Source organism: Chrysoperla carnea, chromosome 3, assembly GCF_905475395.1.
Source record: "Chrysoperla carnea chromosome 3, inChrCarn1.1, whole genome shotgun sequence".
Classification (NCBI taxonomy): Eukaryota; Metazoa; Arthropoda; class Insecta; order Neuroptera; family Chrysopidae; genus Chrysoperla; species Chrysoperla carnea.
The window spans coordinates 18,498,676-18,509,745 of NC_058339.1; the positions used below are offsets into that span (position 1 = coordinate 18,498,676).

Genomic DNA, 11,070 nt, shown 5'->3' on the forward strand with positions numbered 1-11,070 from the left:
AAATTATTAAAATTCTATTTCACGAATTCTGGAATAGCTTAATTTCCGTAAGTTTATAAAATGTTTGTGGAGTGTTTTAACAAAACTTTCCAACTACGTCAAATTATCGATTAAATCAAATCGCATCGTCTCTCATAACACGATTCAAATAAAAATATTTATTAACAATTATAAAAACTTAATTAACTGAATCGTAGTTACAATTAGCAACCACGGTATTTGGAAGGCGTATGCTCATTGATGAAGCAACATTCATTAAAATTAAGCCAATGGTTTTCCCAATATTTTTTTCCAAGCGTATTTCTAACTTTTTTCCTTCTTTAAAAACGAAAAGATTTAGAAGCCTTTCATATATGTATTAAATTATAAACGGTATAAGATTTAATTATAGAAAATAAACAATAATATTGTGACTACTCTTAAGAAAGTTTTTACTTCTTATCTTAAGAAAGATTTTACTTTTTATCCAAAACCTTGAACAATTTTGAGAAAAATGGAAAATTACATTTTCCAATTTTAAACCACACGAGTAGAAAATGAAATTTCAATCGCTATTCAATTGTGAGACGCTCTTTTTCCACTCATATAATCTAACCATCGTTCTGCTGTATTTTTAATTAAAGGGTCATTATCAATAGTGGCAAGAAATAGTAATTGATTAACATGTGTAGCATGATAATCCCAACGAGCTAAATTTGGTGCAATACCAAGTGTAAAATGACGTAAATCGTATGTTGTCCCTGAGCCAGTATCATATAATAACAACATACCTTTCAAAGATGACCAACCTTGTTCAAACAATAAATTTGCTTCTTTAGCTTGACCAACGGGAGCGATGCTTTTTAAATCATACAAACCCAACAAAGAATAAATAAAACCATTTAAAACAAACGATGCTGGTTTTGTTGGATACTCTTCATACCAAGCATACTTTCCAAGAAACGTGGCTAAAACACCACCCTGCCAACTTGGTATACGAAATGGACGCAACCCTTCAATTGCTGCACGCAAATATTGTTTGTCACCAGAATGGTAATATGCTCTGGATAAAACCGAAATGGCATGCCCTTGCCCCATTGCTGAATACCTGAACAATTTGGAAAATTATAATGTAAAGAATAAATTACAGAAATTTTGTAATATTTACCATCCAGGTTCAAGATCCCCAAATCCTAGAGCTACACGGCGTCTAACTGGATTTGCCCAACCTCCTGTCGTAGGATCTTGATGTTTAACAAACCAGCGAGCAGCATCATAAAACTGAGCCATATGCTCACTAGATGATAAAGTTAGATTGTCAATAGCACCCATACCATGAAGCGATATTCCGATCACTTTTAATTTAGATCGAGATAATTTTCGTTTTGGTTTATCAAGTAATGCTAATCCTTTTTGTAAGTCTACAACTAAATCACGTGTTATTTTTCTCCATCCACTTGTTAATCCAATTCCATGATATATATTTTCACCCTACACGTAATTAAAAAGAAAATGATTTTATATAGAGAATACTTGAGGGAAATAATGAAACAAATTTATCCTCGGTCAAACTAAATCAACAAAACAAACCACTTTTTTTTAACAGTTGTTGAGTTCGCCAAATGCAACAACTTATTATATGAATTACGATACGATTAGTCAAAGCAAAATTTTAATCGTTGAAATAACTATTTAACTAAGAATTATGAAGACAGTTTTTAAGTAGTGTTTGGAAAATATGGCAACATTGTCTTTTTTCACAGAGCTATTGGAAGTCTGGATACATTCGTTTACCTACTTGAAAAGATACGCACAGAAGTTGGTATAGATAAATACGGAAGTAGAACGCAATATAATTGACTTTTCTTTAATAGTTAATGAGATAGTGACAAATACAACAATAAAGCCTCAAATAAAAAATTAAAAATCATGGTTACCTGTATAGAAATCATAACATCCGATGTAATATAATGTAAATTAAATATTTCCTTTTTCTCTCGATTTTGCAACATCACACTAATACTGCCATTCCCTTTTAAATTCACATGCATACTCAATACAAAATCCAACACATGATCAAGTTTTAATGTCACAGCACTTGAAAGTGATTCAGGCGTTGTAAATTCAAGATAATGAGTCCATGAATGTTTATCAGTACGATTTATGGTAGCACCGATTGGTACAGTCCATTTTGCGTACTTGTGATCACTATCTTCGATTACTTTACGGCTTGGTTCTGGATCTGTCAAATTTTTACTATAATGTGACAATCCAAATTGGGCTATTTGTGTGGGATAATAATATCCTTGTACTTCCCATTGTGTAGATACAGGTACACCTTCGGTTCCACTTACACATTTTACACGATCACGTGGTTCAACATTATAGTTTTCAAAGAACATGAACACACCACGAGGATCATATTTTCCCTTTGGGCGATACACTTTACTATGGCTGTGAGCCCATTCGAATCGTTCATATCCGTCATTGTTTGTTATTTTTCCATATATCTGTAAAAGTCATGTCTACTTGTAATTATTTGCAAAAAAATATACCTAAACGCTAATAATAATAGTAGTAACAAAGTAGTACAATTTCTAAATACAAGCAAAGCTAGTGTCACTCTATTGAGGATTACAGGGGTGTCGCCAGCCAATGGGCTGGATGGGGGCAACCTGAAAGATACAAAGATACAAATGGGGCAATTAGAAAGTACAAAATTTTAAAACACTCTGATTGCTAAAAAGTCAACAAGAATTTTTGCGCTTTAAACCCAGCTCATAGTTCTCTTTTCTGCCACTGACTGTGCAAGAATTCAGGCCCTATCTCCCCCTAAATTGAAACCATTCGTTCAACATTAAGTTCGGACTTCTTGTATCTATACTTTGTGTGGTTGTTGATAGAAAAACAAAGACAAATACCAAGTTAAAAAAATTAATTAAAAAAAACTGTACAATCAATCTTGTTGAAATAATAAATATAAATTTGAGACCTTACTTACTTCGAAATATCGATGAAGGAATGAAAAAGGGACATAAACTTCATCACCTTCCTTACGACATCCAATTGTATATTCGCCATTAATATGACATTCAATCTCATGAATTTCTTGATTGTCTTGTTGTGGAAATATTGAGCCTATAAAAATTAGTTATTGTTTTCGTTAGTGTGTTCTTTTTTGTTTACGGTCCTATTTTAAATTACCACTTAATCTTGAGACAATCGCTGCAGATGATGATGAAGATGAAGATGATGATGACGATGACGCATATGTTGTAGAACTACCTCCAATTCCCCCACATTTAGTCCATAATGATAAAGTTATTAAAAACACTGCTGTACACATACATAATAATGCTACTTTCAAATTTATTCGCATCATCAGTAGAAATAGTGGAGGACCCTATAACATACAAAATATATAACTACATTAGCCAGTTATTAAATTTAAATTATCAAAAATAGTTAATGAGAACTTTCGATATTGGAAATAGAATTTCAAATTCATACCAATTCCACGGAGAGATATCATACTTGTTGTTAATTTGGTGCATAATTCAAAATTTTTGTTTTTCTTTCTATCTTTTGTTTATTTGAAAGGTCATTCTTTTTTGCTTTATCTGTATTGGCATAAATATTGTTATCATGATTCACCAATTTATCAACAATTAACATGTCTCCGGAGAATAATTACGATTAGCTAATTCGTACTGATGGCGACTAGTCGAAATAAGTGTTACTATTATTTAACTATTGAAAACGGGTTCACTTCTGTTTTAATTAGTATGAATTATTATCGAAAGTTGGCGAGATTTATTTGATTTTTGAATATTTCGATTGGCCTTTAAAAATGGTAAGTAGAAGTATTGCCATCTGGTAGTCTAAAATGAAACTGCTGAAAACGGGCCCACTTCCTGTTTTAATTAGTACGAATTATTATCGCCAGGTGGCAGGTTGCAAGCGTCAGTTATCAATCATATAATGATATTCTTTATTGCTATTTGAGATTTAATTTAAATGATGATGTTTATTTTGAAAATTGGCATTTTAACACCAATATCACAATAACCACCAACGTTTGAATCAAAACTCTACTGACAACGTTGCGAATGCCATCGTAAAATAATTACAGAATACCGGTATTGAAAACTTCTGGCACTGAGTTTCAACCGTGCTGCCATCTGGATAAAAACTTAGTTTAAACATAGTTTAGATTTTTATTCTCAGGATTGATTTTTCAACTATCTACTAGAATCTAGATAGTAGATATAACAATTTAAGACATGGCACCCATACAATTTTTCACCAATTATTTTTTGGCACTGATAAACCCACAATTGATAATAATATTATATTAATGAAAGATTATAGTTGAATTATTTTTAGTATGTATATCTCGAGATATCGACTTTAGATATTGATAAACTTTTTGTCGCTCATTTTTACAATTTGTCGCTGACGCTTGACATAACTCTATTTTGTTACATTTTAAGTAAAATAAAATTTACAATTCTGCAAAAGTTAGACTATGTCTTCAGGTACCTTATTAGTAATGTCTAAGCACTGTTAGTCATTTCCGGTATATCTTGAGCATTAGGAATGACAAAAATTCTACCAAATTCATCTATTTATCAGTGAGTAAATAAAATCAGATTTTCCAGTTTTTTTACCTATTCTTGATGGAAAATCACAGCAAACATCAAGTTATGATTTTCTAAGAATAAAGAGGGCCATACTCAGATATTAATTTTCACCATACTCAGTTTTTAAAATGCACTTTCACATCACAAATGAAACACTGACTATTGTGGATAAAAACAATACGAGATCACGATAATTGGAATAAAAGACCGATTAAACAATGTAATGTATTCCATCCATAGAATTGGGCATATTTTCAAATTTTTTGCAATGATATTATATGCATATTTTCATATCAATAAAAGTTGGAAAATGATTCGAATATACCCACTCTCGCAGAATCCCCTTCCACTTATTTCATAGTAGAATGCATAATGGTAAGAATGGGATATTAATATTAATATGTTTCTTAGTAATCTAAACATTTAACGTTAGAATTTATAAAAACTTCACGAAAAACATTCACACAACTTCCATATACAGATACAATTAAAAAAATTTTGCTGATTGCAATCTTCTCTACGTACGAATAAGAATAATATTTGTAATTATATAAGCCGGATTAACATAACGCCACAAATAGCACACAAAATTATAATGTTATGTGTAATATTGTACATTTTAGTGATGCGGCAAATATGCGTATCCAATTCCACGAATATCCATAAATAAAATATCCGTATCCATTTCATAAATCACATAAATCAGTAAAAAAAACTAGATATATCACAGACTGCAATATTGTCTATCAAAAACAGTATTTTAGTATTTTAATTTTATACTATATTTCTATCTGAACTAGTTTACGCCAACAAAAAAAGAAATTTGAAACAAAGATTCGTATTCGTTTCTGCGTATCTTAAAAATGATGATCCATATTCTATATCCATATCCACGGATATGGATACGCGGTATTTTTGATGATCTGGCACATCACTAATATACACACATACTATTTTTATAGTTTCATTCCAATTTTTAATTCAAATTGAGCTATTATATCTGAATAACTGTAATATTAAGTGTAACTGTTATTTAATTAGCAAAATAACACAAAAATACTCGAAACAAAGTTTTATAATCGAAATATTTTACATCTAGACTCCGATATTTCCATTATATAGTACATTTAATAAGCTGGAAAATGTGGAAAAGCTCCGATTTCAAAAATTTTGTGTGTACATGTTTCTTAGACCTTCAGGAATATTCAGTTGCCTTTTGACCTCAAATTCATGATCAGCAACTCCGAAAACCACAGAGAGACAATTTCTGAGGTGAAATTCAGAATTTTCAAAATATTTTTTATCATTGACACTTCTAGAGGTAGTTTTAACGGGGTTACAACTGTACTCAGTTGCTTTTTGACCTTGGATTCGTGAACAGCGAACCTAAAAGCTCCACGATTTCTGAGGTAAAGTTTTGAATTTAATACATTTTTTATCTTCACTTTCAAGGGTAGTTTTAATGGGGTTGCAACCGTATTCAGTTGCTTTTTAACCTTGAATTCATGATCATCAAAATCCTCGGGAGATGATTTTCGAGGTAAAATTTTGATTTGTTTTCACTGTTACTATTTGGAGTGCTTTGGGGATGGGAAAACTACCCTTATTTTCTTAGTTTTCTTTGTAATGCCGAGGTTGCTGTATATATTAAAATCAAGTCTTAATAATAATTTTTTTAACTGCCAACGTTCATTTTGTGCCACCCTGTAATTTATTCATTCGAAAAAACAAAGGAATAATACCATTCTGAATCAGAATCTTATCAAACGTATTAATCGGTACGAATGAACATAACAGTTAAAATTAATTATGAATTAAGATCCGGTATACGTCTAGGTCTACGTGTAAAAAGTCATTTCAACAAACACCAACATTTAAATATAACGTAGTTTGCATATGTTGTTTTAAACTAAAACATGACATCATTAAATGACGTGCATATTATTTTAAAATGGAAGCACGTGTTTTTTCAATTGAATATAAAATTATTTGCTATAATTTACAAATTCTATTAATTAAAATTGCATTGCAAACAGAAATAATTGTTGGCAAATAGAAATTTCTTATAACTTTAATGCAAGACACAAACATCTGTGGTATTTGCACTAGAGATGAAACGGATATTCGATAACTATCCGGTATTCGACCTATCCGGCCTGTTTTCCATTATCCGGTCGGATACCAGATAGTAATTCAGTATCCGGCCGATTTCCGGATAGTAAAATTCCAAAAATTCTCATTACCTTACACAAATTTATTTAAATAATCGTACGTCAAAATTGTTTGTTTTTTGAATTATTTTAGTACTCGGAATTACCAAGTGGCAAATAAATACCAAATTTTCCGCATTTGTTGGTAAGGGGCGACTCTGCTTGGCTTCATATGCCAGGCCAGATTCTGAAAATAGCCATTCGCTTTAGCTGCTGCCAGGTGCAGAAAGATAAATTCTAACAAAAGATAAATTCAAATTAACTGACCACCAAATGTATGGGTCGTGATTGCGATCAATTCGAGATGAATTTTGAATTTCTCGGATTTTTTTATTGTGTATTTTATGATCCTTCACCTCCGGTTTTTTAACCCCCAAACCAAAAAAAGGGGTGTTTAGCGCCTAAACGGATGAACCGATTTTGATTTTTTTTCTTTCGTTTGAAAGGTAATTTAATGGAGAATCTTTTTAGCTATGTTTTAAGTACGAATTTAAGATTCCGTAAGTTAAATAACCTATGTTTTAGCCTTCAATGGTATTTCAGAAACTTAAAATTATCGATTGGCTTTAAGCGCGTCACAAATACGTTTTTAATAATTTTACCTCTTAATCACTGATGATTACACTTATTTCAATAACAACAACTATCATTATTATTTATAAATATTGCAAACTTCCTTAAATTTATTCATATGTTCAATTTTATAAGATCTACCACTGCTAATAATAATTGATAACAAAACAAAATCACATAAAATTGTAATAGAAATATCTTTCATCGGATTTCAAGTAAAAAATTGCTTTATTAGTATACTTCTGGACTAAAAATTCGGGTCACCAACATTTACTATACATTTAAGCTTTCGTTCTATCTCTAATGGTTTACAAGATGGGTCCTACGGACCCAAGATCCAATTGACTTATCTTGCTCATTGACGAATTCGACCTCATTTTTTACGTCATAAGAACGCTATAAATTTCTGCTGCATATATCATTTTGTTATTGAGTTATCGCGTCCAATGTCAACTCGATATTTTTTTTCAGACAGACAGACAGGTGGACAGCCGGAAATGGACTAATGAAGTGATTTTATAAACACCTATACCAAAATTTTGTTCGTTGCATTAATATTTTTAAGCGTTACAAACTTGGAACTAAACTTAATATACCTTGATTTATTTCGTATATACATGGTATAAAAATCATCGAATACAACATGTGTTTATTTTAGCAGAGATTACAAAAAACTAATAATTTTAGATAAATTCTAAAAATAATTTTGTGATTTTGAAATTAAATTTAGCACGTAAAATATATAAATAGTGAAAACTTTAACCTTTCTAGGTTAATTAGTATTTAACCCGGTATAATTTAAGTGATGACCTCTTAATATATTGCATGTTGAAAAATTAAATTATTTATTTTTTAAATTGGACAAACTTAAATAGGTGTAATTTGAAACCGACTTTAAAAAAAGATCGTTTTATGTTTCATCTGTATGTATGTTTGTTGTAACGTGTGATTTTCTCAAAAACTACATGACAGATACTTAAAGGCAATTTTCAGAACGTAATTCGCGAATCCCAGCAACTAAGGCGGTTGAAGGTTCGGTTGAGGATAGGCCTTTTGGGGTGCAAACTATCCAGCACCTTCATCCTCTTTTTTATTCTACAAAAACATGTTTTTTTGTTTGTTTTGATTGAAGCTAAATGATTTCAAATATTAGATGAACAAGAGACTTAATAAAAAGAAGACGATCGAATTCGATTCATACCGATATCTTCTTGTCCTTGATTACAATTATAAAAAATGATGACTCGATTTTTTTGTCCGTTAGTGTATATTCATTTTATCTGAACGAAAACCTTGACTTCAGAAGGTGCTAATTATAATTATAATACTGACATAAACATGACAAATGTGTATATCTCATAATCAGCATATTTATTTATAATCATATGTCAGAATTCCTTAGTTCTTTTTCAAAAAAATTTCATTCACGATTATAAACTAAGCCGATCCATGAAACTATGTATCTCTGTGTCACAAAAACGCACATTTTAGTATAGTCTAAGTATATCCGTGCAATTTTTGTGACACAGAGTGTACATGTTTCAAATTTTCTTCTAGCTACAAAACAATTTTTCCTGAAAACACTATCATTATACTATGTATATGAAATATACATAATATATTAAGTTTAGTCCCAAGTTTGTAACGCTAAGAAATATTGATGCAACGAAAAAAATTTTGGTTTAGGTGTTCATAGAATCACATAATTAGTCCATTTCCGTATGTCTGTCCGCTGTCGTCTGTCCGTCTGTCATCACGATTACTCAAAAACGAAAAGAGATATCAAGCTGAATATATTTATAGTGTGCTTAAGACGTAAAAAGTGAGGTCGAGTTCGTAAATGGGCAACATAGGTCAATTGGGTCATGGGTTCGTAGGACCCATCTTGTAAACCGTTAGAGATAGAATAAATGTTTAAATTTAAAAAATGTTCCTTATAAAAAATAAACAACTTTTGTTTGAAACATTTTCTTGTTAGCATCACTGTTTACCCACGAGGGCACTAATTAGGTGAAAATTTTGTAGTATGTATTAATTTGGGAATATCAGTTATGTGTGTGTGTGGCTATTTAAGAATTGAAAATTTTCTTTATTTATGTGACGTCAAAAAACAAACGATTACGTCATCAAAACTGTCTATACATGGTATTTCAACATTTAACTCAGTCAATTGTTTGTTTTCACTTGTTTGACTATATTTTTAATACCATATTCTTTATAATATATGTAATTTAAATCTACATTTCGGCTTGAAAACAAAATTAATGCCTTTACTTTGAGTTAATAGTGAAACATTGAAAACTTAAACGTCAAGGCCTGTTTTACTTATGTCTATCAGACGGACGTAAAAGTTGTTCAAAAATCCAACAAACGATTAACAAGTATTAAAATTTTGTTAAAAAAATTCAGTATAATTTCTTATTTGTTTGTTCAAGAATATATTATTAATACAGGAACATGATTTCTGAATATGTAACAAAATTCAAACAAAAATAAGAAAATTAATATTTAATATGTAAATATTTCAAATCTCGCCGGCATGATCAACAAACTTATAAATAAGTTATTTTAAATTTTATGATAAACATTCAGATTAAGTTTTTATTTTGTTTGAAATGTAAATGTAGGTGTTTTATAAACAATAAGAAAGTTGTTTATAATTTATTTTAGCAAGTTACATTAGAAATTACATAAAAAGATTATGTTTTCTTTTACAGTGTACAACCAATACAAAATTTAAAGTATTCGATTTCAGTTTTGGAATTTATTTTCTTAGTGGCTCAAATTTTTTATTAATTACTTCGATTACTCAAAATTATAAACATTTTTAGAGCATATGATATATTATAAATAGCTTAAAACTAAAAATTTTTTAATAAATAAAAATAACCACCTTTTTAGTAGGATATGCAGGTAGGTTTGTAATTTGTACAGCCCTAGGATTGAAAATCCTAAGAGGGCTCTGGTACTTAACCATGGATCTCAAATTCACATTTTTCTATACATTGTATTTGAAAAACATACAATTTTTTTTTTTGTTAATTCTAATGATGATAATTGTTTTAACTATATTGTATTATTCGCATTTGTAATTTATCCCTTTCAAACATTTTCACAATAAAATCATAACACATTATTAATTCACTTTCTTTTTGTTTTTTTTTTTTAAATTTACTTTTTCATTATTAAAAAATTTTTTTACAGGTGATTTTGACGTACCACCTTTACTTAACCAAGTTATAAATATTATCCAAATAGGTGTGCCTGTCGTCTTTCTCGTATTCATTTCCTCAAAAAGAGATAGCATAATACATGTACAGGTTTCTCACCTATCTCCATTTCAAATAGATAAGAGAGTTAAAACCAAAGTTAACATTGATAAATCTAACTTTTCATTTAACTTAGCTCAGTTATATTTATTTTACTATCTTTTTTTATTCTTTGCTCACATTATATTCACATAGGTTTCTCTTTCTAATAGAAGTAGACTGAAAACATAAATATTAAACATATTTCGTAATGATTCCTATGAAGAGTGCCTTCTTGAAGCATCTGCCATCTACAGGCGTTTTGTAAAAAAAATTACTACATTACCATCCGATTTTAAATATTATTTTTCTATGTTTTATTTATAATTTAAAATTTAATTTAAATTGTTATTTTTA

The 11,070-nt window shown here is 29.8% G+C and overlaps 1 protein-coding gene across 1 annotated transcript; it reads right to left on the reverse strand.

The window, feature by feature from the left end:
* Window positions 1-415: 415 nt before the first annotated feature.
* On the reverse strand, window positions 416-10,574 carry LOC123295251 (D-glucuronyl C5-epimerase B). The gene is made up of 6 exons (XM_044876523.1): window positions 10,299-10,574; window positions 3,184-3,382; window positions 2,981-3,117; window positions 1,917-2,489; window positions 1,148-1,470; window positions 416-1,087 (listed from the first exon to the last, which is right to left on the reverse strand). The coding sequence occupies exons 1-6, from the start codon at window positions 10,380-10,382 to the stop codon at window positions 556-558; spliced, it is 1,848 nt and encodes a 615-aa protein (XP_044732458.1). The 5' UTR covers window positions 10,383-10,574; the 3' UTR covers window positions 416-555.
* Between the last annotated feature and the right edge of the window lie 496 nt (window positions 10,575-11,070).